The sequence below is a fragment of the Dunckerocampus dactyliophorus genome, chromosome 16, assembly GCF_027744805.1.
Source record: "Dunckerocampus dactyliophorus isolate RoL2022-P2 chromosome 16, RoL_Ddac_1.1, whole genome shotgun sequence".
NCBI classification, from domain to species: domain Eukaryota; kingdom Metazoa; phylum Chordata; class Actinopteri; order Syngnathiformes; family Syngnathidae; genus Dunckerocampus; species Dunckerocampus dactyliophorus.
Window position 1 is genome coordinate 729,966 of NC_072834.1, and position 27,119 is coordinate 757,084.

At 42.8% G+C, this 27,119-nt stretch overlaps 3 protein-coding genes across 6 annotated transcripts in view; 2 read left to right on the plus strand and 1 right to left on the minus strand.

The window, feature by feature from the left end:
• LOC129168720 (unconventional myosin-XIX) overlaps positions 1-11,195 on the plus strand; it is a 20,231-nt gene extending 9,036 nt beyond the window's left edge. For all 3 annotated transcript variants that reach the window (XM_054754308.1, XM_054754307.1, XM_054754309.1), the window contains 14 exons: positions 33-198; positions 1,630-1,703; positions 1,770-1,891; positions 2,257-2,370; positions 2,457-2,633; positions 3,198-3,335; positions 3,410-3,517; positions 3,590-3,660; positions 3,726-3,805; positions 4,999-5,138; positions 5,718-5,847; positions 10,224-10,309; positions 10,377-10,700; positions 10,775-11,195. In XM_054754308.1, coding sequence (XP_054610283.1) covers positions 33-198; positions 1,630-1,703; positions 1,770-1,891; positions 2,257-2,370; positions 2,457-2,633; positions 3,198-3,335; positions 3,410-3,517; positions 3,590-3,660; positions 3,726-3,805; positions 4,999-5,138; positions 5,718-5,847; positions 10,224-10,309; positions 10,377-10,700; positions 10,775-10,888 — 1,844 coding nt within the window. In that variant the 3' untranslated portion in view covers positions 10,889-11,195. The remainder of the gene's footprint in view (positions 1-32; positions 199-1,629; positions 1,704-1,769; positions 1,892-2,256; positions 2,371-2,456; positions 2,634-3,197; positions 3,336-3,409; positions 3,518-3,589; positions 3,661-3,725; positions 3,806-4,998; positions 5,139-5,717; positions 5,848-10,223; positions 10,310-10,376; positions 10,701-10,774) is intronic.
• On the minus strand, positions 6,062-14,363 carry znhit3 (zinc finger, HIT-type containing 3). Of its 2 annotated transcripts, none has more exons than XM_054754315.1 (5): positions 14,177-14,363; positions 13,648-13,679; positions 12,887-12,955; positions 12,588-12,665; positions 6,062-12,499 (listed from the first exon to the last, which is right to left on the minus strand). In XM_054754315.1, the coding sequence occupies exons 1-5, from the start codon at positions 14,194-14,196 to the stop codon at positions 12,297-12,299; spliced, it is 402 nt and encodes a 133-aa protein (XP_054610290.1). In that variant the 5' UTR covers positions 14,197-14,363; the 3' UTR covers positions 6,062-12,296. The 2 variants fall into 2 exon arrangements, with proteins under 2 accessions (XP_054610290.1, XP_054610289.1); XM_054754314.1 differs by having other exon boundaries at positions 13,950-14,333.
• A 4,751-nt stretch (positions 14,364-19,114) lies between these two features.
• Positions 19,115-27,119, plus strand: vkorc1l1 (vitamin K epoxide reductase complex, subunit 1-like 1). Its single transcript, XM_054755019.1, has 3 exons — positions 19,115-19,472; positions 23,690-23,799; positions 25,926-27,119. Exons 1-3 carry the CDS (start codon positions 19,282-19,284, stop codon positions 26,150-26,152), a joined length of 528 nt encoding a protein of 175 aa, XP_054610994.1. The 5' UTR covers positions 19,115-19,281; the 3' UTR covers positions 26,153-27,119.

Below are 27,119 nucleotides of genomic sequence, written 5' to 3' on the forward strand. Positions count from 1 at the left end.
ATGGACTCTTAGCAATCCCGTGTGTGTTTTAGACTCCTTGCAGAGGGCTGCACACCTGTTGCAAGTGGCTGCAGGCGAGCTTGAGACGTGTCTCAGCGTGAGGACTCTAAAAGCAGGGAAACATAGCGTCCACAAGCCGTGTTCCCAGGCAGAGTGCTGCGTGAGGAGAGACTGCCTGGCCAAGGTCATCTATGCCCGGTAAGAAGAAACGTTTGATTATCAAACTAGAGAAGCACTCGGAGAGCACAGTTCCCCCCCAATACTGTACTTCACACCAAAATAATAATCCTACATGTTTTGGATCAGTCTTTGATATTTTGTAGATCCTGTTGGAAACTTGTCCTGTATTTTTTTCCCAAGCGCTCTGAACATTTGCACAAATGGCGTAAATGGTCCGATCTCACAATGTTAAAGAATCCTTCCTGGATGCAGATGGTGATCCGGCTCACCCCAAATTGTAATCAGTTTTTCCATATCCCATTTTTGACAATTCCTGAAAATGACATCCAAATCCATTCAGAACTTTTCAAGTTATTTTGAACACAAACAGATAAACACCGGCAAAAACACAACCTCCGCCATACAGCAACCAGTGACGTTGCGGCGAGGGTTCATGGCTGGTGAGGCACATAGAGGTTGCTCATTAAGAGGATCACAAGAAAAAGAAGAGAATAATCCATAATAATCCTTTGGTGTCAAATTGTTTTCAAATACGTCTTAGTTCCTTTAGTCTTACCTTTTGTTTATTTATATAAGAAGTACGTGCACCCAATCCTTCTCCAGGAAAAGCTCTGCTACTTTGTTGTAAAAGTCTGATCACCTTCTGGTGAACTTGGATATATACTGCTCCACCTTGGCAGTCAAATTCATTCATTCATTCAGCAGAGCATAAAAATATGCATTGACTTGCTCGCCAGCTGGTGCTGCTGCTGGAAAAAAAACCAAAACAAAACAAAACACTGGCTTATGGGAAAAATTGATTCCATTAGGAACCCATTTCCTTTTTGGTTAGAGTCGGACCTTCAGTAGCGTGTTCATGACGCTAACCAAGGTTCCACTGGGAATGTTTTTGCAACGTGGTATTATTGGTGACATGCTGACAAACAGAAACTGCCGGGTGCCATGATCCGACTCACGCACTCACTGAGTGCACTCAGGCGGTGCTCGCCACAGCCTCATCTTGGCTTTCTGACATTTATTTGAACAGAAAATGTGTAAATTCATCCATTTTTGCTCAAGAAAAAGAAAAGTTCTAAATAAATTTGGATGGAATTCTCAGGAATTGTCGGAGATGGGATATGGAAGAACTGATTAAATTTTGAGGATGATCCAGATCACCGTCTGGATCCAGGAATTTTTTCAAGGATTATTTAAACTTTGGTTCTTGGCGCAGGTCTGCACTCTCCGAGTGCTTTTCTACTTATTTCATGTTATCATTATTGGCTTGTTTATCATCATGACAGCAGGCAGACCCTCACCTGTCTCCCCCGAGTGCACGGCGCTGCAGCCAACACATGAAACGTTGTGTGTCGTTTGCAGTCGAGGCATTTTGTCACCAAACACTCCAACCGTCATGTCTGGATGTTTACAGCATACAGCCAGGATGATGTGTGCTTTCTTTCCCTACAGATTGTTTGAATGGCTGCTGACATTTATCAACAACAGCATTTGTGCTGACCAATCCGTTTGGTGCAACTTCATAGGTATGTCACCACACGGAGCCGTAGCCTTCATTTGGCACCTGAACATGTCTTTTCTTTCCTATACAGGTGTTCTAGATGTTTATGGCTTTGAATGTTTCCAAATCAACAATTTAGAGCAATTGTGTATCAACTACGCCAACGAAAAACTCCAGCAGCACTTTGTGGCGCATTATCTACGAGCTCAGCAGGTAGCATGTACACCATCATATTGTTGTTGTGTATCGCACTGTCATAGGCTGCGTGGTGGCCTCACAGTCAAGAGGTCGAGGGTTTGAATCTTCCTCTGGGCATCCCCGTGTGGAACTGGCATGTTCTTCCCGCGTGTACGTGGGTCTTCTCATGCACGTTACCTTAATTGGAGAGTCTAAATCAGGGGTGCCCAAACTTTTTCCACCCAGGGCCTCATACAGAAAAATCAAAAGATGCCGGGAGCCACTTTGATATTTTTATATATATATTTTGTTTTATAAAAAGGCTAAACAAATAAAAATAACACAATAATGTGCAGAGGTTCTGTTACAGCTGATCAGCGTACTTTCTTTTCTGTTTGAAGGAGGAATATGTATCGGAGGGATTGCAGTGGTCCTTTGTCAAATACCAAGACAACCAGAGCTGTCTAGATCTTCTGGAAGGAAGTCCTATCAGTGTGTTTTCCCTTCTTGATGAGGTCATGTGCTTACTTGTTGCCCACAGCGTTGTTCATTCTTTTTAAGCACGGTCAAGGGTAATTGTTTGTTGTTTCACCTGCGACAGGAGAGCCGCCTTAATCGAGCCGCCGATGCCAAGGTGCTCAGGGTTCGCTTGGAGAAGGAGCTTAGTGATAACAGCAGCATCAGCTGGGATACATTCAGCAGGGTGCCACACTTCACTGTGGCCCATTATGCTGGCAAGGTCAACTACAGGATCCAAGGCATGGTGGAGAAAAACAAGGTTTGTATGAAGAGCATCCAGTTTGTCCCCCACGTTTCACCTTTCATGCAAAAGTCTTCTTCAGTTCTAAAATTGTAGGAATGGAGTTTCCCTTTTTATGTGGCTGGTGAACGACCGTCCTTCATGGCAAAACAACTCGTTAGTGGCCACTCCTCTGTGGAATGAGACAATCTTCTGTTCTGACGGTCACTATATGTCGCTGGCATTGATAGACCAAAACAGCTTCATTGTTTGGAGGAGGGATGTCTCCATCACATCTTGTGGATCGTGCGGTAATGCGCCTCAAACTTTGTTGCCACTCCACTCCCGCCACCCGCGAGAAGAAGACAAGGCAACACCGCCATACAGACATGCTGTTGGTCTTTAATTTGGAATGAGTTGGTAGAGAGTTCCAAAACTGTGTCCCGCTTGCAGAGAGAGTAGACTGACAAAATGAAGTCTTGCATCTGGGGACAAGACAGTCACTATCGTAGCAATGAAGTGAAGTGACGATGTCTCATTGCATTTCCGTAGGCGTAACGAGCATTCAACCACCCGTTTGTGAAACTGTATTTTGTATTCCAGGATCCAGTGGCACCCGAGATCATCAGCATACTTCAGAGGTCTGACAATCCCTTTCTTCAGCATATTTTTGCAGAGGAGGAAACGGAGAACTCACCGAGCAAGGGGCTCAGTAAAGTCACTGTGGTCTCCAAGTTCAAGGCGAGATCACCGCAAACTGTGTTACTGTTGCAAGGAAATGGCACCGATTGACGCCAATGTCTGTGCGATTGCAGAACTCCCTGGAGAGCCTCATGAGCATCCTCCACACCACCACTCCTCATTACACACGCTGCATTAAACCCAATTCTGACTGTAAGCCGTTCATCTTCAAAAAAGAGGAGGTAGTCTATCTGGAGATGACTCTCTGGTCACGTAGACAAGTGATTTAACTGTTGTTTCACGTCCATTGTCAGGTGATCATACAGTTGGAGGCCTGTGGGATAGTGGAGACCATTCATATAAGTGCTGCTGGCTTCCCTATAAGGTCAAAGTGTGTTTTTTTTCTTGTCACTGTGTAGGTTTGGTTATTTGATGATCTTTCTCGCACAGAATTCCTTTCAAGTGCTTCACGCAACGCTATGGAGCCATTCTTAAATGCTCAAGTTTCCAGTCACAAACTCCTCATCTTAGTAAGTCCAACTCGTGGCTAAATCAGATAAAAGTAATTGTAATCATTTGGTGCGTTTACTGTGGGCCAACAGTGATTTTATTTCCTCTCTTTAGGTCTTCTGGTTTATTGTCATTTCTCTTCACTAGCTCTCTTAGTCTGGTTCTCTCCTTGGGACATTTCCCTTTGGCGTATATAACAAAATATGCAACCTCTTTTGAACTTTGCAGGTAAATGCATGCATGCATGTCTGTCAGATGCTCATTCTGTGCTTCGCGTCGTATTGGTGACCCACCGCCAGCTGCATTTGCTGTTCATGTTCAGGGAAACTCACTAATGCCGACTGATGCAAATGGCTGCACCTTGTTTCATTTGCTCTTGCGCGCGCGCGCGTGTGTGTGTGTGTGTGTGTGTGTGTGGATGGATGGATGGATTCCTTTGCTTTTCTACAGTCGTGGCCAAACGTTTTGAGAATGATGCAAATATTAATTTTCACAAAGTCTGCTGCCCCTCTGTCCTGTAAATGAACTCAACCCCCAAACATTTCTACTGCATTTCAGCCCTGTCACAAAAGGACCAGCTGACATCTTGTGAGTGATTCTCTGGTTAACATAAGCGTCTGGATTGTCTCCAAAAGTTGATTTAGCTGCAGGATCAGGGCACCACCAGTGCAGCGCTTGCTCAGGAATGGTAGCAGGCAGGCGTGAGTGCATCTGCTCGCACAGTGAGACCAAGACTTTTAGAGGAGGGCCTGGTGTCAAGAAGGGCACAGAAGCCACTTTTCTCCAGGAAAAACATCAGGAACAGACTGACTGGTATTCTGGTATTAAACTCTGGGGTCAAATCACTTTCTCTTATGAATCCCCTTTCTGATTGTTTGGCATCCAGAAATAAAGCTTGTCCATGGAAGACAAGGTGAGCGCTACCATCAGTCCTGTGTCATGCCAATCATTCGTCCATGAATAAAGAAGGGTACCAAAACAACCTCCGGAAGCAACTTCTCCCAAGCATCCAAGAAGAACAATGCATTTTCCAAAGGCAGAAGTGATTTGTCTTTGGGAACAACATAGTAACATCTGACAAAAACATCTAAAAACGCTACAGCAGCAAAAAAAACAATACTTGTCTCATTCCCAAAACATTTGGCCACGACTGGAGACATGGGTGCAGCAAAGATTCACTTGACTTGACTTCTACTCTTGTGTGTCTTTGAAGCCCAGGCCGCCAGCGACGGTGATGTTCTTCTGCAGGAGGTGCAGAAGGTCCTGGACTTGGTGTGGCAACACGACATTAAAAGTCAACCCAAATCTTTGGTGCATTGTGGAAGGACTAAAGTTTTTCTCACTCACTCAATGGTAAGTCTTTGGAGTCCGTTTGTATCGTTACATTCTCAGACAGTACAATGCGTTTGTGCACTTATAAAATGTTTGGTGTTGTTGAGGGCGGCATGGCATGGCTCATGTGGTAGAGTGGTTGTCTCCCAACCTGAAGGTTGTGGGTTCGATCCTCCCGTGATCGTGTCGCAGTATCCTTGAGCAAGATACTGAACCCCCAGTTGCTCCTGGTGCTGCGTCATCAGTGGGTAAATGTGCTCGGAGGTGGAATAGCACTAATCCATTTAATTAGACTAATATTAGTTCTAATTATGCATGGACATACACATCATGTATTTCTGCTAAGATGCACATGAGGCTCATTAGGCTTTTCTTCCTCTTGTCTCCAAAACAAGCCCTCCATATGCTTATCACCTGATTCAGATGGCCTTGGGTGTCTGGGCATGTGAGTCCTTATTGCCCCTTATTGTCTCTGTCCCCCACAGGAGGCGGTTCCTTCCCCCCCAATCCTTATTATTCTCAAAGAACTTGTCTCATCTCTTACCTACTTTGAAGCCAGCAGCATGATGTGTCTCTGCATTTCTCCCCCCTGTCCCACAGCTAGATTTACTGGAGGATAGGAGGAAGAAGATTCTCTCAAAGTGTGCCTTCACCATTCAGTGCTGCTGGATGCGGTACGGGCGCCGCAGACGCCACGAGCGGCGGCATTCTGCGAGTCTGATCCAAGCAGGTAAACTCCCGACCTCAGCCGCATGTGGCCAGTCAGTCAGGCTCTGCTGGCTCACTGCCTTCGTCTGGCCAACACAAACCAGCAGGAAGTGTCTGATCCCGCTGATTATCCCTTCACACGCAGCTACAACATGACAGAAACTGTTGCTCCAGAATAAACCTAATACATCAAATGTTTCAGGTCACACTTTTGTTAGGAACATTTAGATTCAAGAGAGTTTTAAGAGAGTTTTATTGTCATGTGCATGGTAAAACAGCAGTTATACCATGCAATGAAAATCTTATTCTGTTCATTCTCCCAAGAAAAGAAAGAAAACAAATGAAAGAATAAGAACATAAGAAACATAAACACATAAACATATATACCAATAAATTAAGCAACAACAACAGAAGAGACATTAATACAAGTAAATAATACAAATAAATAAATAAAGTGCTATGAGTGTGTGCGTGTGTTGCGTGTGGCGTGTGCGAGTGCTTCGTTGAGGAGCCTGATGGCCTGTGGGTAAAAGCTGTTTGCCAGCCTTGTGGTCCTGGACTTCAAACTCCTGTAGCGCCTGCCTGACGGTAGGAGTGTGAATAATGAGTGTTGTGGATGTGTGCTGTCCTTGATGAGGTTGTGTGTTCTGCGTAGGACTCTAGATTTATAAATGTCTTGCAGTGAGGGGAGGGCTGCCCCAACAATGTTCTGTGAGGTCTTGATCACCCGCTGGAGTGCCTTCCTATCACGTGTTGTACAGTTACCGTACCAAACAGTGATGGAGGCGGTAAGGACACTTTCGATAGTGCATCTGTAGAAGCAACTCAGGATTGTGGTGGGCATGCCAAATTTCCTCAGTCTTCTCAGGAAGTACAGTCTCCTTTGGGACTTCTTCATAATTTGTTGGGTGTTGTGAGACCAGGTGAGGTCCTCGCTGATGTGTGTGCCAAGGAACTTGAAGGTTTTCACCCTCTCCACCTCAGTCTCATCAATAAACAGGGGTCTATGCGGCTCCTTTTCCCTTGTTCTTGGGTCGATGATCATCTCTTTAGTCTTATCTGTATTGAGAAGGAGATTGTTATCACGACAACAAGCTATGAGGTCCGCCACCTCTCTTCTGTATGATGTTTCAACACCACCAGTGATCAGTCCGATGACTGTAGTGTCATCCGCAAATTTAATGATGCTGGTGTTGTTCTGGGAGGCCACGCAATCGTAGGTGAAGAGCGTGTAGAGGAGCGGACTCAGCACACACCCCTGTGGGGTCCCAGTGCTCACAATTCTTGAGCTGGATGTGCGATTGTGGACTCTGACTGACTGGGGTCTGCCTGTGAGAAAGTTAAACACCCAGTTACAGAGGGAGGGTGACAGGCCAAGTGTGAGGAGCTTATTTGTGAGTTTGTGGGGGCAGACTGTATTAAAAGCAGAGCTATAGTCTATAAATAGCATTCTGACGTATGTGTCCTGGCCCTGTAGGTGAGAAAGGGCTGTGTGGATGGCAGTGTTGACTGCATCATCCGTGGACCGGTTCTGGCGATATGCAAACTGTAGAGGGTCCACAGTTGCCGCCGGGATGCTCTTTTTGATGTGGGTCATGACTATTCTTTCAAAGCACTTCATAACAATAGGAGTGAGTGCTATAGGGCGATAGTCATTCAAGCAGGTCACGTTGCTCTTCTTGGGTACGGGCACTATGGTGGTGGACTTAAAGCATGTCGGTACAGATGCTTGTGCAAGCGACAGGTTAAATATGTCAGCAAGCACATCAGCTAGCTCTGATGAGCAAACCCGAAGTGCACGTCCTGAGATGTTGTCTGGCCCTGCTGCTTTTCGTGGGTTTGTTTTGTTTAGAACCCTGCGCACATCAGCTGATGTCACCATGAGAGGTGAGTCCTGTGTGCTCCCCAGGTTCAGCCACCCTCTCTGCTCATCAGGAGTTTGGGTGTCAAAGCGGGCATAGAACTCGTTCAGCTCTGGAAGTGTGGTTTGGCTGGACGTGGCTACGCTACTCTGCTGTCGATAGTCTGTGATGTGCTGGAGCCCCGCCCACATGCGCCGAGGGTCTGAGGTGGAATAGTAGCCCTCCAGCTTCTGTCTGTACTGTCTTTTGGCCTCCCGTATGGACCTCCTCAGGTCATATCTGGCCTTTTTGTAGTCATCAGCGGTGCCCATGACAAATGCAGTCGAACGAGCACGTAGCTTAGCCCTTACATCACAGTTCATCCACTGTTTTTGGTTAGGGTATTTTCTGTAATACTTGGTGGTAGTAACAGTCTCTATACATGTGCTAATGTAGCCAGTAACAGCAGAAGCATATTCATCCAAATCAACAGTACAATCTTCCCTCCCCGCTGCAGTTTTAAACACATCCCAGTTTGTGCAGCCAAAGCAGTCCTGAAGTACTTGATCAGTTTCTTCATTCCACACTTTAACTGCTGTACGTACAGGGGGAGCGTTTTTAAGAAGTTGTCTGTATGTTGGATAAAGGAATATAGAGATGTGGTCAGCCTTTCCAAAGTGGGGTCTTGGAACAGCCTTCAAAGCACCTTTCATGTTGCTGTAGACTTGGTCCAGGATGTTATTTTCCCTTGTGGGAAAGCTCACATGCTGGTAATATTTGGGGAGGACAGTCCTGAGGTTACAGTGGTTGAAATCGCCAGATATAATAAATACAGGTCTGGGTGTTTGGTCTCGTGTTTATCAATGATGTCATGCAGGAGGCCTAGTGCATTAGCAGTGTTAGCTCGTGGTGGGATGTAAACAGCAGTTAAATACACAGCGCTAAACTCACGAGGCAAATAAAAAGGTCTGCATTTCACCATCAGCAGCTCAATGTCCTGCGAGCAGTGCTTTTCCATCGTCTGTACGTCTGTGCACCACCGTTTGTTTACGTAGACACAGACGCCGCCACCTCTGTGTTTACCAGACGCTAAAGTCCGATCTCCCCGGTAAGCAGCAAATGATTCCAACTGGATCGCCGAATCCGGTATATCCTCCGTCAGCCAGGTTTCTGTGAAGGTGAGGACACAGCATTCCCTGATCTCACGTTGAGCTGTAATCCTTGCTCGTAGTTCGTCCATCTTGTTTTCAAGAGAGCGGACGTGGCTAGCAGCAGGCTTGGTAGCGGTGGCCTCGTCGCTCTAGCTTTTAGCCTAGCATGCAGGCCGGCTCGCTTGCCTCGTTTACGCCTCGGATGCTTTGCTCGCTGGGTATTCAGCTCACCAGGTCCGCAGGCTGCTGCGTTCTCCCGGCGCAGAAGAAAGGCAAAGTCTGAGAGGCTAAATGAAAGTTCATGGTGAACCCTGCCGATGTTCAAAAGTGTCTCTCTGTTGTAATGTACTGCGTGAGTGTGAATGTCCAAAATGAACAATAAAATAGAAAAAAATAGAAAAACACGGGAGAGTGTCACAGAGACGTCTGCCACGGAGGGCGCCATCTTTGAACATCATTCATTCATATTTAGTGAAATAGAAGAATGGCATATCCTATCTGCACTAAAAGGCGCTGCATGCACGCCTTCCCCGGCTGCTTAGAGGGCGCCAATATTCTAACGTGCTGCAAGCATTATGTCCCGCCCTCTTCCTGCTTTGAGTACGCCCGGCCTAACACACACGCACGTTTGTTGTCAGCCAATGATAGCAATTTGGCAAAGTTTAGCTATCACTGACTGTATGGCCAAACAAGAGTGTCCAAACGTACGCAAGGACCACTTTGATATTTCGTACGCTAAGATGTTCCTTATTTCATTGGGTGAAAAAGCCTATTTTTTAGTATCAACTTCGCTCTTTGCTGTTTTCACATTTTTGTTTTGTTTTGTTTTCTATTCTAAATATTTCAACTTTCTTAAATAATCTTACTACCTTTTTCTACTGGTAATATTCTGACTATCATCATAGAACATTTCCCCCCACCTAATTTTCTCCAAAAATGACAACTTTGTTTTGTTTTGTTTGTTTTTCATAATATTTCAACTTTAAAAAATTACATTTTTTCTTTCATATTTCAGCTCCATGCTACTGAAATGACATTTTCCCTCATGCTGTTACGACCGTATGCTCGTAAAATTGTGCCTTTTTTCTCATTAGAATGCAACTTTTTTTCTTAATATTTTGACTTTATTCTTGTAAAAATGACTGCGGATTTTTCCATTTTTGCTGTTTTTCTTTTGGTTGTCTTGATAAATTGTTTTTAAAATGTGCAGTGGGCCAACTAATAAAATGTGCTGCGGGGCTGCACTTTGGACACCGTTGGTATAGCCATGACAGTAGCAGCATGAATGTCAATTGCAAGGTCAAGCTGGAGACCCCCTGCATTGGCGGAACCCTAGGATCTCTGGTGGGATACATTGTGGTCATCTTCAGCCATGCGTTTGGACTTTACTTGTATGCTTCTTGCAGCGGTGAGATCTTGGCTCGTCAGGAGGCGGATCCAGAGATGGGACAGAGCAGCAGCACTTATTCAGAAATCCTGGAGGAAGTGGAGGGTGAGATTATGGAGGAGGAAAAAAGTACGGTGAGATGTGCACACTGACTGTTGCCTTCTTGCGTCAGGCACGCTTGAAATCTTTGGCTGAGGCAGAGCTTGACGATGCGGAGGACCTCATGCCGGAAGGTGTGCCAGAAGGGAACCCGGTAATTAGGGAGCTGGGCTCCGTACAGCTCTCAACCATCCAGGAACTCATCACGGTGCGAGGCTGGCCCGTGGGGCTGGCTTTGGCGTCTGCGCCGTCCATCTCCGTGTCCTTGACAGCCACGGGCTTCCAGAAGATGAAGTCTGTGGTGGCTGCTCTCAAACTGCCCTCCAGGAGAGGAGAATACAAGGTGGAGACCAACCAAAACATGCAGGGGGTCGCCTCCATTAGGGCTCAACCAAAGGTGAGGGCACATCCACACAACCCGGGTTCAGTTTCCTTTCATCGGAACTGAAAGTGTTCTTGCACAAATGTCAGGGATCCGTAAAGCTGCACTGCCAGCGCTCGCCCCTTCTCTACGCAGACAGGCAACCAGAGCTGGGGAACGGCGTGACAGGCTTCAATGAAATCCTGCTGGAGAAGACTCTATAGCGGGGGTGTCCACACTTTTTCCACCAAGGGCTGCGGGGGCATATCCAAAAAAAATCTAACCCTGCTGGGATCAGTCGGCTTGTCGAGCATTCCCTGCGTGTGTACAACTCATTCAGCTCACCTCCGTAAACGCCTTCTCCTCCGATTTCAGATCAACATTTGCAATAAAAACATAGATTAGTTCCAGCTGCAATAACGCTGCCCTTCTCCCTTGAAATACCATCGCTCGCTTGCGCCGAAGAAAGCCAACAGGCTAAATAGTCGAGAGTTGTGGTTGCTCGCTGAATTCACGTCACGCACTCAAACCCTCACCGAGAGCTAGAAAAGCAGGGGCGTCCAAGGAGCGGCCCAAGGCATGTTGGAGAAATTAAACCAAACAAAAAAAAGGCAACATTTGGAAAAATGGAGTAAAAAGCATAATGTAACAAGAAAAACATGAAATCTGAATAACTAATAACACAACGCTTTGTCTTGAAGAAACACACATGTATACACTTTACAAAATAAAAAATCTAATAAAATAAAAATAATTACAAACATGCTTAGCTTTAGCTTTGGGTCATGGCCTATAAAATGTCTCCCTGCGCTGCTCTAAAGTTGAACACTACGCTAAAATGCTTTTTGCAGCAGAGGGAACCTTTTCTTTCTGCTTCATGTTGTCACTTTATATTTCAGCACACGGTGGCGTGCACAGTAATAATGTTCATTTAAAAAGGGCAAAAAGACTTGGAAAAACTGTATCCTTACATAATAACGTACTTCTAACGCTTATCAAAAACGGCGACTTAAATGTTTCAATAGTAGCGCAATGCCATAAGTAAGATTTTAAGAATTACCGGTACATGCAGTGTGTGTGTGTGTGTGTGTGTGTGTGTCAGATGTGAATGAATGAGTCATGTTTAAGATGACATCACTACTGCCTTCGACTGAGAATTGTATGGCTCTGATCAAATCTACACGTATTACTAATGGGCGTGTTAGATAATTGACACACACACACACACACACACACACAGAGTAAACGTAGATGTCAACATAGTACAACTCACCTACGGCAATGTGCATGAGAATCAGGGAAAGAATGAATTCTGGTTTAGTTGATGTGCTGCTTTAAAGGATGTACACCAGTGGAATATATGCAAATATTGTTTTACACGAGTGTTATGGCAGAACAGGCTTTGTCAATTCAGCTTTTGTCATTGAAATACACTGCAGTATGTTTTTACTCAAATATATAATATATATATGTGCATGATTGGAAGGACTTTAATGTCTGTTGGGAGGGTGTGAAGATATAATATCCAAGAAATTGAATCATGTTGTTTAATTGGCTGCTTTGTAAAAAAAAAAAAAAAAAAAAAAATTTAGAAAGCACATTTTCTGTACTGCACAAAAAAGTGTGATAACTTTACCAGTCCATGTCCTCACTGACCTCCTGTGAGTGAGCTTCGTTTTGTACAACCTTCAAACACTGATCTGAAAACTCCACAAATAGGGGCTCCTGCATGGCCGCCTTCATTGCCTCTTCTTTGCTGTCTGCACTGTCAATGCTCCGTAATAGATGTCTGAGGTGGGGGTTACAAAGCAGATCCTTCAGCTCTTCTGACTGACCTGTGAAGCACATCGATCGCACAACTCCTTAGCCATAACTGTTTAAAAACAAATGAGATGTGAGAGACATGCACTGTGGAACTAATACCCAACAGCTGAAGCCTCTCTGGGGGTACTTTATCAGGGATGTCGTCTTCCTGCAGAAGATCCTCCACACTCCACGTGTCTGCACAGAATTTAAAATAGTGCACCGCTATTTTCTATAAATAGGCAGTATGTTAGAAGATCATCCTTTCAGCTCGTCCATGCAAAAAGTATGCTGACATGTTCACACTTAGATCTTTGTCAAAATCCTTGTGTCTAATGCAGATGCAATCCGTTAGTCAGTTGATTTGCTGGCTTGACATGTCTTGGATCACGCATGCAGGACTGATTAAAGAAACATACCCGCCCTGCCAGCATCCTTGGCTTCAGGAAGGGTGGTGGGTTCAAGCTGCTTTACAGGAAGACAAGAGTCTAGGGACACAGACAACAGATGGGTATTGCTCTTTAAACGTGCATCATGCGTATGAACTTACTACACCGTATTAGAGACACATTGGGAGGAAACAAATCTGAGATTTCAAGACTAAAGTTGTAGGTTTATGAGAAAAAAAAACACGTAAATTTAAGTGAATACATTTTTAAATTTATGAGAATAATGTCTTAAATTTAGGAGAAAGTCTTTATTACAAGAAAAATTTAGCAAATTTACAATTGTAAATTTCATGTCATTACGAGAAAAAATATATAAATTTACCAGAATAAAGTCGTACATTTATGAGTCATATTACGAGTAAATTTGTAAATTTACAAGAAAACTCATTACAAAAAAAAGTCCTAATATCACAAGAATGAAGTCGTAATATGTCATACATGTGGGGGAGAAATAAAAATACAGTTATGAGTTTTTTCTCGTAAATTTACCACTTTATTCTCGCAATATTACAAGTTTTTTTGCCTGGGACAGCTATGAATGGGGGTGGGGGGACTTATGTGACCTTTGGCCTTGGGCAGAGGTAATACGATTTTTTTCACATAAATGTACAAATTTATTCTCGTAAATTTATGACTTTATTCTCGAAATCTCAGATTTTTTTTCCAACGTACTCCATCACATGATGTAATATTAAACAACTGTTAAACCAAGCTACATTAATGTAACATACCTTTATGCCTCTTGTAGCAGGGAACAGAACAACTGAAAAAGAAAACGCACTTATTTCACATATAAAAGAATGTTTAATGTACTATAAGTCCTTTTAGATGCGTGTTTCTAACACGTAAGGTTCTACGTGCAGTAGCTGGAACAACAAATTCACGTTAAAAGTACATTACTGAACTGACCAGCGTGAAATGGGACCGACTGAAATATGTTTGATTACTCAGAGTGTACACTAACACAAACAAATGAAGAGCGCACGTGATGAAGCTAGCTTCGAGAATACAGAAAACAGTTTCGACGACTTACTATCTTATTTTGCAGCATGGACATCTGTATTTTGGTGTCTGTTCGCTGCACACGCTGCACAGCTGCATCATGATACAATGTAATGTAAAGGTTTTTATTTTTTTTTAAGGATAATGTATAGCAGGCTACTCTGGGAAGAGGTCTCGCTTATAACCCGGACACATTCAATAGCAGTTCCGGTGTACGTTGCCTTCAAAATAAAAGCTGGTAAAAGAAAAATGCCGTACGCCGTTGAGTTTGTGGTCATCTTGATGATAATACGTATGGCTCCGTATTTCCATAGTTTTGCCTATACTGTACAGCACACCGCTGTTAAACCCTAAATGCTTTTTACCTTGGTTTGGTACTACATGGGAGGCGCTAATTACACCAACCTCTTCCTGTTCCGACCTGGAAAGCCACGCCTCCCCCAAACACGCGTGCGCATTAGTTATTTGTTGTCAGCCAATGAAAGCTGTGTGGCTAAAGTTTCGCTACTGCCACGCCCACTGATCTGTATTATACATCTGGATAGCTCATTGGCGATGACTTGTGAAGCCACACGGCCGCCATATTGCTACTCGCAAGAAACACTCGGGCAAGCTTTTGCATTCGTGGTGAACTTCTTTTATTCATTCGGATTGGACACAAATTTTGCCTTAAAATGCCTGCATGTGCAGCTATTAACTGCACAAATCGCCAGTTGAAAGGCTGTGGACGAACATTTCACCTGTAAGTATGATTGAAATGTAGATTTATGATTGATAATTTAAGGGTTTTGCACTGTCCATCTCTCAGATATTTTCGATCGTGTAAAATTCCTCTGATTAAATGTATGTCCAGAATTGATACGTTTATATAGCTCTATAATAGCTAAGAGGAAATTTACGTACATTTTTTGTTATATCATTCAAGAGAGTTTTATTGTCATAAAACATAAAACATATCATGATATATGTATTTCTTTAAGGGACGAAGGTTGCGTTATTGAAGAAATGGGAGAATCTCAGTGCTTCCATGATGCTTACCAGGCATTGTATACAGTGCAGTTAGCAAGCCAGTTTGCATACAATTGACCCAGCATGACCCTTCATTTGGATAAACAACTATTTTTTTTTTGCTGCTGAATGACTGACGTAAAAGGATTCATTCGTATATGTTCTGGAAAATAATATTACTGAACATGCATACCGGTATGTTTGAGATTGCAAACAACGTATTGTCTTACCCAAAGCATATGGTTTTGTTCCAGTGTTGTTTTTTCTGTGTGTGTGTTGGTGTATGTGTTCATGGTTATTACACATTATGGTTATCACGTATTATTCCTGTGGTTTTTGTTCAAATATATTTCTATATCAGAAAAGAGGTTATTTCTATTTCGTAACACAAACAAAAAAATCAGCAAAATGTTAAATGATTTTAAAACTTGTCTCTTTTATGGTTCATATTTTGTACAGACGAGAGCATAGTGAATTGTATGAAAGTAAGAAAAAAAAGTAAAGGATCATGACCATGGATTTTAGTGGAAAAGGGGATGGGATATGCAGTTAAAATGAAAATCTCTTTCTAGAGGAGTAAAACTATGCATTGCTATAGGGGAGTGCTGAGCCAGGGTGCACAGTAGAATTTTGTCCCAAAGGCAATGAGAATTGGAAGGGGAAAAAGTAAATTTAATATAGCCAAAAGATAGAGAATAACGTATCAAATCGTTTTTAAGGGACGAAGGTTCCGTTAGTTGAAGGAATGGGAGAATCTTCCGCTTTTTAATGTAAAATATAGATGTTCTGCGAGCCTCTTCATCTGCTTTGTACACTATGTACGCTGTGCGAATGTAGTCGAGATGTGAGTAGTAAGATGGCGTCTCTGGCTTCTGCGGCTTGCACGGCGGCGTGCGACTTATGAGCGATCCAGATAAAGTATATTATACAGATCAGTGGCCACGCCCCACCTAAACACACGCGTGCGCATTAATTATTTGTTGTCAGCCAGTGATAGCTGTGTGGCTAAAGTTTAGTTACTAACGTTAGCGATCGTTGAATGTAAAGCCTACCATAACAATGACTCTCGACATTTTTTCAACGTTTAACTTCTAAAATCTGTTCTTTTAAACCTCTATTGATAACATGCTATCCGGTGGTGGTCTCATTTTAAAAATGTTTTTGGGATAGAAACAATGTGTAGTTTGGGGGCAAAGAGGGACAGCACTATGAAATTGAAAAAATTGAAACGGACTTGAACTGCTACTGTGCTACAAAAATGTGATGGCGGTGTTGCCTTATCGTGGAGGCATTACTCCCAAAGGTTGTTTTTCCACACTTCACAAAAATACACTGAAGAATGGCCAACTACATTTGATAGTGAAACAAAAGGAATAGAAATGAATCCTTGTTTTGGCTAACACTCATTTTATTCCATTAAAGTACAGTAAAATATCTTCTCCAGGCTGCAAGGAGTACAGCTACAGTATGTTTTGAATATAGAGCACACATCACTGACCTACTTAGCTAAAAACAAAACTACTCTTGCACAGGCGTAACTTGAACGTCAGGGTCTGTTTGAGTATGAAGACAGCTGTCATGTGACATGTTGCTGCAGTCATCACACTCCGGTCACTTGGTCAGGAAAGGAACTCTTGTTGGCCACACTCAACGTTGGGAATCCAGCGTGGGGTCCAGATCTAACGTCAAATAAGAAATGGTCAAATATACTATTATATGTTGGTACTGAATATTCAGTATATTTATAGGGTAAGGGTGTCCAAACGTTTTTCACCAAGGACTGCATACAGAACAATTATACAGAAATGTGTCCGGAATTACTCATGAATTGTGCAATTCAGTCAGTTTTTTTACTCCAGTATGTATATCTTTACTCTAAAGTCTTGCTTTATTGTTTATATGTTCTATCTGTATTTTATGATATCTTTGAACATGACAACAAAATGCATTCCTATTTTATTCCCTTTATTAAATTCTAGTCCTTAAAATGTAGTCCTATTTCTTTCTTTTTCTTTTCCTTAACACAACATAACAAAATTGAAACGACAACATGTAAACAAAGGACGTGTTGCTAGTGTCAAATATGTAAACTGTATGCTGTGAATGAATGATCGGTAATAAGATATGGAACAAACCGTCCCATGCCACCACGTAATAAACACAGGATCCGCCGTAGCCTACAAGTGCGATCACGGAAAACGTCTGTGTTACCTGGAAACAGGCGAAGAGACGAGTAAACACATCAACATGACGAACTCTTGGTTCTCCTCCGTTTGAGCTCGCTGTTGTAAAGCTTGCCCGCAATCTTCCTTTCGTGTCCGGCGGGGCAATGGCGGTTGGTGTTGAGCTCCGTTTCTTTCTTGGATCTTCCTTTGCCACCGACGTGACACGAGTATTCTACCAGGTTGTAATAGTCATACTGGTCGTAATAGGCCTCTTCAAAAGACACTAATCCTTCCGTGTCGGGCTCCATTCCGTTAAAAGGTTTAAAACCAAGATGCAACGTCGCAGAGGGATCTCTTCCACTCGAAGTAAACAAATGATGTCACGCTGGCTTTATATACACGCAGTCACGTGATTGTGGTTGGACTAATGGAACGACAAACAGGATATACGTCATTACCACAGGCGCCCCATCTAACGCTGAGCCGTACGTCAACGTCGCCGCCATATTGGATGTGTCCGTAAATGAATACCAACAAGTCAATGTACTTACTTTTACACGCGTATTAGTGCGTGTGTGAATGAATGAACGAGAGGACGTAACTTAAATTTCTTTGTAGAAAGGTGTTTTATGAAAGTAGGTACATTTACTTGTATATTATTTACTGACACATCCAATATGGCGGCGACGTTTACATATTGCAGCGGTGGACTGACCCACTCGATGTGGCGTCTCTGTCTATGGTCGCTACTGTCATTTTTTTTACAGTAACTTTATTTATAGTCGAAATGCCAATGACAGGTGGTATACAAAAAAGGAAAGAGATTTCAGATATAATCAAAAGTCATTTTTAAAAGCAAGTATGTTTGGTGGGGTTTTTAAATATTTGATTTATGGACATGATAGACATAATATTGTTTTTACATGTTTGAGAGACTCACACCAAATAAACAATCGGTTTTTTTTGTATGTCTGCGCTCTCCGAGGGCTTCTCTAGTTTTGATCGTTTTGTGTTTTTTGTCTGACAAAGCTAGAGGTAAAAGTGATGTTCAATGTTTAGTTGTCCCAAACTAGATTATTGTCTATAAAATGTGTTTTGTGTTAACATTTTTGGGTGTGTGGAACGGATTAATTGGATTGAAATGATTTTCTGTGGGAAAAATTGCTTTACTTCGAGTCTGTTTTGGTTTGAGTCGGACCTTCTGGATAGGATTAATGACGTTAACCGAGGCACTGCTGTAGCGATGTGTCAGTTGCGAACGCATCGACTCTAAGAGCCGGCTCTTTGAAATGAACGACAGGAGCCGTCTCGCATCGTTCGGAGCCCAGTTGGGAGCCGATTAGTTTTTTCCTCGTCTTTTTTTTCTATTAAAGACGAATGTCACTGGTCAAGATGTGTGGCGGCATCTCTGTGTCCACACTGAACAAGGGGAGGGCGGGGTTAAACATATGCTGTGGTGCTCTTGGAGCCGATTCGTTCGTGAGAAATTTGCTTGAAGAGACTTGACCTATTTTGACTAAATAAAATAAATTCATTTAAATAATAAACATTTCATCTCGTGCATTTTTTACATTAGTAACTCATTTTACACAATACACATAATTTGGTAATAAAATCATTTAAGACAAAAAAAATCTGAGGAGTTCGGAGCCGAAGGAGTCGGCTCCTTTTTTTTAGAGAGCCGAGCCAAATGAAGCGGCTCTCTAAAAAGAGACGAAATTTCCATCACTCCGCCACTGTAGCGTCATCAAGTATCCAGTGGCGGAGGTCCGTGGTGGCCTGGTCACTCCCCGGCCACCCCACTGGCCTGCAGGACATTTTAGGCGTTAACTTATTGCCACCCCGATGTGAGTAATTGTCTCACCTTGGCCACCCCAGTCAAACATTTGTGGCTCCGCCCCTACAAGTACCCCCGTGTGAGAAGCAGTGATTTAGTGTAACTTATTAAAACATGCTATTTGCTTTGCGCTATAAAGGCAATAAAGCCAGCGATGACGTATTTCCTGGCGTGGTGCGGGTTTCCGCATAGCTGGGCTGATATGTTGGACGATTTTTGTTCTGGGCCCGGGCCTGGGCGGCCCCGCCCCTCTCGTTGTGGCGCGTACTGACGCCTTTCCACGTCGCAGTCGAGTCCAACAGACTAGCGAGCTACGTATGTCTGCGTGTGTCCAGCTAGGCTAGTAGGGAGTGATGGCGGCGCCCGTCCTGAGAGTGTCCACCCCGCGGTGGGAGAGAATAGCCCGGCTTGTGGTTTGCTTGCTGGGCGTACTATTGTCTCTTTATGCTTTTCACGTCGAGAGGGAAAAGGCCCGGGATCCGAGTTATCGGGCTGTATGCGACGTCAGCAGCTCCATCAGCTGTTCTAAAGTGTTCAGCTCAAGGTAATTTCCATTTAGCCGAGAGCGCCCGCGGTGGCGCTCAATGAATCTGACTGCTATTGTAGCAATCCGGGCTGGGCTCCGCGCTTTCTAACTGTCAGATCCTCCCGGCTAGCAGCGCTGCGGTTAGCTAATGGATGTGCTTTGTTTGCTTTACTGCTTTCTTTTCGTTAACACATCTCAAATAAATCCACTTTGTGAGCTAACCGTCCCGTGAGCTACAGTACATCACGAGCTGTGTAGCATCATGAAGCTAGCACTGTGGTAAGCTAACTGCCTGGTGTTTTCTCGTAATAATTGCTGTCGTCATACACCCCCTAAATGTGTTAAATTGTATTTTTTAAATGGGAAACCCCATATTTTGCCCACATGTGTCCCGAGTAACTCGGTTGAAACAAGCTTTTGCACAAAAGTTGCCTTTAGCATGTGTTGGTTAGTTATGGTACAATCATTTGGCTAAACTTTTGAAGCCGGTTGCTTCCGGTTATGTTAGCTGTCATTGGCTAATGTCATCACAGCAACGTGTCTTATAGCACAGAGCTCATAGCAGAGGGATGTATCATTTTTTGTGTTTAGCACATACTGTACATATTGCTGCTGCTTGTGGTGTATGGATATGTTCCCAAAATAGCCCACAATAAGTGACATTTTTGCAAAGTAGGATATTTCCGTAGTTCGAGCATAGAAAACCTGTTTAATAATGTTTGATTCCATATTTAGAGCCTTCTAGGCAAGAATTAGTCACCCATAGTCACCTTTACACCCGTATTACAGTAGATAGAAGCAGAGAGAGAAATACGAGCCACGCTCGTGTGTGTTGCAATAAATGTGCTGTGTTGTGATTACTATGATGATGATGATGATGATGTTGTTGTTATTGTAGTGCTGGTTGTGAGGTAATTCAAACCTGGTGCGTGTGTGCCTCACCCACCATTGCGGTCACATTACTAGCGACACCTAGTGACCCGTGTGGAATACTGCATTTTATCAACGTTTTTATGTGTCTTTATATTTCTGTTTTAGCTCAAATGCTTCATTTAGGCAAAACTGCTTAATTATTCCTATTTGTCTTTACTGATAGATGGTATTCAACCAGGATGCGGCATGATTTATTCATTTATTCATGTTGTTTTGCAAGGCATGATAGAGCAAAGCCGTGAAATTGGAACTGTGAAGTGGTGAGGAAGGACTCCATCCTCAATTGGTTCATTAAGTACAGAATGACAGTGTCTTGTAGCATTTATCCTAAATTAGCCTCTAGTTATTGATCCATGACTGTTCCTGTACACTGGTAGCTAGTTGTATTACTTGTATATTTACACCTCGCACGGTGTTTCATTTTGAATGTATTCCTTTGTGATTTAATGAAGATATTCCTTATGTTATTTGCTGAAGACGCTGTGTTCTTGTCAGGGTTTCTTAGTCCTCGCTGAACAAACATTGCTGGAATGCAACCTGTCAAGATGTGGCAGCATGATCGTAGCACGAGCGCTTGAATGCCGATGGTCACTGATTGTCGTCTGGCAAGGGAACTGTGTGAATTTGGAGTATACCCTCGACAGACACTTCATTTGGTACGCCTGAACAGTCTAGAGCGGAATCCTATCAGTACGTTTCCATGCAGTCAAATAACCGGAATATTAGCAGTAACCCGATTGCGCACGGCCAAAATGGCTCACTGTCCTTCCCTCTTTTGGTATGCGGCCCTGGGTGGCAAACGTCTGGACACACGCCTTCCAGACGAGGCACAAGGCTTATCACGATGTGCTGATGTGTGTGTGAGTGATTGAATGAATGAGTAGATTTGATTGATTAGGGGCTAAGGTAACTTTAGCGCTGCAACTCTCACTGGCCGTGAAACAATGAATTGACTTCTGAAGTGAAACAATTTCTCTTATTTAGCTATCAGGATTTCAAGTTTCATTCTGCTGACATATTTTCAGCCGTTTCCTATGCAGCTGGCCTTCGTTAAGGTTGCAGGGGAACTGGAGCCTATCCCAGCTGCGGTTGCCAGCCGGCCAGTCACATACAGACAACCAAGCACTCCCACCTGCAGTGTGCATCCTTGAGTTTTTCAAACGAGCCTGGAGAAGTGGAGAACCCCCGCCCGGCACGCACATCTCATGACTGTGAGGCAGATGTTAGCTTGTCACCACTGCAGGACTGTGCTGCCCCTGCAAGACATTCCTTCCTTCAGAAACGTCCTTTATTCAGCCTGGCTGCTTGCTAGGCTACTCCAACGTTCCAGACAGCCAAGGACAGGTTTGATATTGTAGCTTTTGGAAAGCAACACATACACAAGCTAGGACCTTTTATAGGGTTCAAGAAAAATAGAGGTGGAAAAGACTATTATTAGTATCAACTTTGTTCTTTGCTCTTTCCCCCCCTTTTTGGCTGTTTTGTCCCCCAAATATTTCAGTGTTCTTTGTAAATGTCGTTCTTTAACAAAACGATCCAGGATATTTAACTTCTTCCCAATCTCCATCCGTCCATCTTCTACGCCGCTTATCCTCGCTAGGGTCACAGGGCTATGCTGGAGCCTATCCCAGCTGACTTCAGGCGAGAGGCGGGGTACACCTGGTGTCCAGCCAATGGCAGGGCACATTCACACCCATGGATGATTTCTAGCCAACAGTCAACCTAACGTGCTTTTGGAATGTGGGGGGAAGCCGGAGTACGCGTTCACGCTGGGGGGAGAACATGCAAACCCCACACAGAGACGCCCCACGGAGATTCTAACCCAGGTCTTCCACACCTCCTGACTGTGTGGCCAACATGCTAACCATTAGCATGGCCCCCAATCTAATTTTCCCAAAATTACTTTATTTTGTTTTGTTTCTCATATTAGGACCTTTAAAAAAGAATGTTTTTTCTTTTGTATTTCAACTCTGTTACTAAAATGGTGAATGCATTTTCCTCAGAATATTCCCAGTTTGTTCTCATTAAAAACAACTTTTTTTTTTTATTCCTTACAATACAACTTTTAAAAAAAAATTCACTTCGTTCTCATAAAATTGCAGCTGTTTTTTTTTTTTTAATTATTATTTCTGCTGCCCCCCTCCAACTATTTAAATTTTGTTTTGGTAATATTGTGACTTTATTCCCGTAATATTTGGACTTAACGTTGATGTAACATTTATGACTTTTTCTGCAACCTAATTTTCCCAAAATGCCATCTGTTGTTTTGTTTCTCATAATATTGTGACTTTAGGAAAATAGTGTCTTATTTCTTTAAGCCACTGTATTATTGTTATTTTCCCCTTTTTTATTGTCATTTTCTTTTTTTTTAATGTGCCGTGGGGACAGTAAAAAAACAGCCAAAGGCACAATTTTTTTCCCATTACATTCATAGAGTATAGTTGTGGAAACAAGCAAACCGTCCGTCCGTCTCTGTAAGAAAGTGCATGTGATGCATAGAATGTGTAAGTACTTGAAGTGTGTGTGATCTTTGAACAAACAGGAACTGTCTTGTGTTGAATGAAGCTTGCTGGACGTAAGTCATGTCGTGAAAGCTTCTCTTGCTAATACATGAACATCACACGAGGAATGCAAAGAATACACAGCATGTGTTAAGAAGTGGAATGATACTGGGAAAAATGGATGGATGCTGATACTGATACTTATCATGACTGATGTGCACATGCCATGGAGATGATATCATGAGAGAAGTGCATTTAGATTAGACCATAGAGAGCAGGAGTATTTACCAATACTATACTATAAATAGACCTGATGGAAGTGGAATTGTATGATTTTAAAATATTGTTATCATGATGTATTAGTCGTTATTGTTGTCTTGACTTTTTGGTTGTTTTGTGTGGTTTTCTGTCTCTTCAGGTGTTGTGGAGCTGGACTTGTGTGAAGCCCGGCTCTTTTAGTTTTTTATTTTTGTTCTTTATAAATCAAATAAATAAATAAAAACCTTGTGGGAAGCACGCCTTTGTCATGCACGCTCCTCATACTGTACATGGATTATTGATGGGATGGTTAAGGATGGTGTCGCTGGTGTGGAATGGAGGGTTAGTTTAGGTTAGGGTTATGATGATGATGATGATTACTATGGAATGGCAACACAGCTATCACAGCTACGGCAGATGGATGAGCGCATGATGTCTGTTTTCTGCTCTTTAAACATTCACAACTTTTGTTATCACCAAAAATTGCACAGATGTAGGACGTTGTTGTATATCACGTGTATTTACTGGTTTTCTTTTTTAAAGGTGGGGTCGAGGATTTGGACTCCTGGGCTCCATTTTTGGAAATGACAGCATGCTGAACCAACCAAACAGTGTCTATGGAATTGGCTTTTATGCTTTCCAACTCCTACTGGGTAAGTTGGGCTTGCTGACCTTCAACATTCTGCTGAGGAGCCTCTGAAGCCATTGTTGCACTAAGTGCTGACCTTGTGTGTGTGTGTGTGTGTGTACCTGTGTAGCCATATTTCATTCACTTGACTCTGGACATTGGAATCAACTTCAGTGGACGTCTTGCATTTAAAGGTCAAGGTCATTGTGTTCAGAATAAACGTTCTTGAAAACACGTCTCCATGAGCACAAGAAATGGTGGCAGAGAATCGCAATGTCAAGACAATCTTTTTCACAATCGTGCACTCTCCTTCTCTCCGTGGTATCCCGATACGGACGCTGACTGGTGTTTATCCGGCCACCTGGCACCCCGACAGAACCCTTTAGTCCTTTTAGCCACAGCAGATACAGTACCGCTCACTGGACTCACAACACACACACACACACACACACACACACACACACACACACACACACACCACAGCTCCTAACCAGCCCCCAAGGGAGCAAGCATCAGACTTCATCCAGCAAACTGATCCATCACACGTTCACATCAACTATAAAAGCAATAAATAAGAGAAATAGCTCAGTGCAGATGAAACCGAGGAGAAGTCAAACCAATCTAAGTCAAAGAGGTTTGGATTGCTTTTCTCCCTGAAGAATAAAAAGTGCCATTTAAAAACTACATTTTGTGTTCTCATCAACTAATGTTTGCATTTGTTTGAAGGGGGAGAAGAAGTCTCACCGCCGCAGGTCAACCAGCTTCTTATTAGTCTTGGCTCTTTCACCCATTTTGGCTGGTTTGGTTTGTTTTTTTTTAAATATTACGATTTTCTTCTTAAATAATCTTTTGTAGATGTTCCTGTCATAATGTTTCAACTTTATTCCCATCATATGTTGACTTTATTCCAATAATATTCTAACTTTTCCCAACTCTAATTTTCCAAAAACTACAGCTTTATTTTCTTTAGTTTCTCATCATTTTGTAAGTTTTTTTTTTATTTTATAAAAAAGTTTTTTTCTTGACTATTTCAACTCTATGCTACTAAAATAATAAATAAAATACTATTACAAGTTTATTCTTGTAAAACTGCTATTTTTGTCTAATTGGAATGTGACTTTATTGCTACAATATGTTGACTTTATTCTCATAACACCAGAACGCTTTCCCACAAGCTCATGTTCCAAAAATGCCAACTTTATTTGTTGTTTTGTTTGTCATGATATTACAAGTTGAAAAAATATATCATATTTTCATATTTCAAGTCTATGCTATGAAAAGGACATTACACATTACGAGTTTATTCTCATGAAATTGCAACTTCTTTCTCCTTGCAAGACAACATTTTCCTCTTAACAGTTTCTTCATTTCTGCTATTTTTTCATTTTCCAACTATTTCAACTTTCTTCTTGTACATTTCCTGCTCATTATTGTGACTTTATTGCTCTAGTATTTATTGCCATAATATTTAGACTTTCTTGTCATAACATGATCACTTTTTCCCACAACCTCAATTTCCAAACTTGATTCTTTGTTTTGTTTCTCATGATATCATTTCATGCTTTCATATTTCAATGCTATGAAAATGATCTTATTTTTCCTCATAATATTACCAGCTTATCTCATAAAATTGCAACTTTTTGTGTCGTTGGAAGACTTTTTCATATTTGGACTTACAGCCGATTTTTCCATTTCCATGACACTTTCCAACTATTTCAGCGTTCTTCTAGTCAGTGTTCTTGTCATAATTGTGACTTCATTCCCGTAATATTTGGACTTTATTCTCATAACACTGTAACGCTTTCCCGCTGCCTAATTTTCCAAAAAATGACAACTTTTCTTTTGCGCATTATGACGTCAACAAAGCAATGGTTTCTTTGAAATGTCAACCTGCTGCTGCTAAATGTTGTTTCTCCTTGGAAGCTTCTGGCATGACTCTTTGTCTTGTTACATTGCAGTTTTTACCTTTTAGGATTCTGACTTTATTTGTGAAAAAAGCGTATTTTTCCATGTTTGCTGCTGATGTTTTCTTTCCTTCTTTAGTTTTCTTGTTAAATTCTATTTTTAGAATGTGCTGTGGGGGCCACAAACGGCTCCCCACAAGTGCTTGAGGCGGATGCTGGGTTGGTAATCAGATGTTTGTTTCCACAGGAATGACTGTGAGCGCGATGGCCGCCCTCATCCTCATGATGACGTCCATCTTGTCGGTGGTGGGCTCGCTCTACCTGGGCTACATCCTCTACTTTGTCCTCAAGGACCTGTGCGTCATCTGCATCACCACGTACGCGCTGAACTTCATTCTCTTCATCCTCAACTACAAACGGCTGGTGTACTTGAACGAGGCGTGGAAGCAGCAGCTGCAGGCCAAGCAGGACTAAACGCCACATGTGACGCAAGCAAACCGAAGCGTGGCTGACGGAACATGTGACTTTGGCCGCCAGGAGACGACGTGTGTTCTGCTGAGTGTTCCGAACGAAGAAGAACAAGAAAGCTCACTGCTGATTGGAAACGCGGAAGGATTTGTTTTATTGTCAATTCTTCATCAATTGTTGGACATTGGAGTGACTGAAGGAAGGGGGGGGGGGCATCAACCTGAGCAGCAGATGGTGGATTCCAAACACTTGGAGGGAACAAAACAACAAATAACACACTATTGGTTTTTTCCTTCATGTTTACATTTTGTAGGATGTTTTTGTTTTCTTCTTTCTTAGAAGACCACTGAAAGATGTTGTGTGGGGGGGGGGTCAGGTAGTTGTGTAAATACAGGAGCTGCTGAGCAATACTTCAGCCGGCATCGGTTGACTTAAAAAGAAAACAACAAAAAACCGTGGAACTAAAAAGGCGATGAAGGTCACAATGGGCGGACGTCCCGTTTACGGGTGGGGGAGGTTTATTGTTTCATCTGAAGCCACAGACACAAAACTAAAAACACCCCCACATCATAAAGACTTACGTGCCTAAAGCATTGATCGTTGGATTCCACTTTTTACATCACTTTTTCTATTGTAACATACCAGTTGAGTGTTTTAGCCCCCCCACCACCCACCCGGCTGCTGCACCATGAGTGTGTTCTGCACTGGAGCGTAACGGTGATGCTGCCCAGCAGAGTTACACTTCATTCACGGGTCAAAAGGTGGGGAACTGTCGGGACGTCCGGTCCCTTTGGGGTTTGCTCATATTTTAGGGACAAACAGCTGAAATGGAGGAGCCCAGTGAAGGGAATCCACGGACGGAGTAAACCCCCCACTAATGTTGCCATGTTACAGGATGACATGGTGGGGGGGGGGAAGACAACAAAAGTGCAACATCTGACTTGAATGAGAATAAAGTTGCAGCTTCGCTTCA

What these genes read in the sequence shown, in the direction of transcription:
- znhit3 (XM_054754314.1), bottom strand. Translation starts at nt 14,020, where the DNA reads ATGATGCAGCTGTGCAGCGTGTGCAGCGAACAGACACCAAAATACAGA. An exon ending in CCATGCTGCAAAATAAGATA is followed by an intron (nt 13,680 to 13,949) that starts GTAAGTCGTCGA and finishes TTTCTTTTTCAG; the next exon opens with TTGTTCTGTTCCCTGCTACA. An exon ending in CAAGGATGCTGGCAGGGCGG is followed by an intron (nt 12,666 to 12,886) that starts GTATGTTTCTTT and finishes AATTCTGTGCAG; the next exon opens with ACACGTGGAGTGTGGAGGAT.
- vkorc1l1 (XM_054755019.1), top strand. Translation starts at nt 19,282, where the DNA reads ATGGCGGCGCCCGTCCTGAGAGTGTCCACCCCGCGGTGGGAGAGAATA. An exon ending in TCTAAAGTGTTCAGCTCAAG is followed by an intron (nt 19,473 to 23,689) that starts GTAATTTCCATT and finishes TCTTTTTTAAAG; the next exon opens with GTGGGGTCGAGGATTTGGAC. An exon ending in TGCTTTCCAACTCCTACTGG is followed by an intron (nt 23,800 to 25,925) that starts GTAAGTTGGGCT and finishes TTGTTTCCACAG; the next exon opens with GAATGACTGTGAGCGCGATG.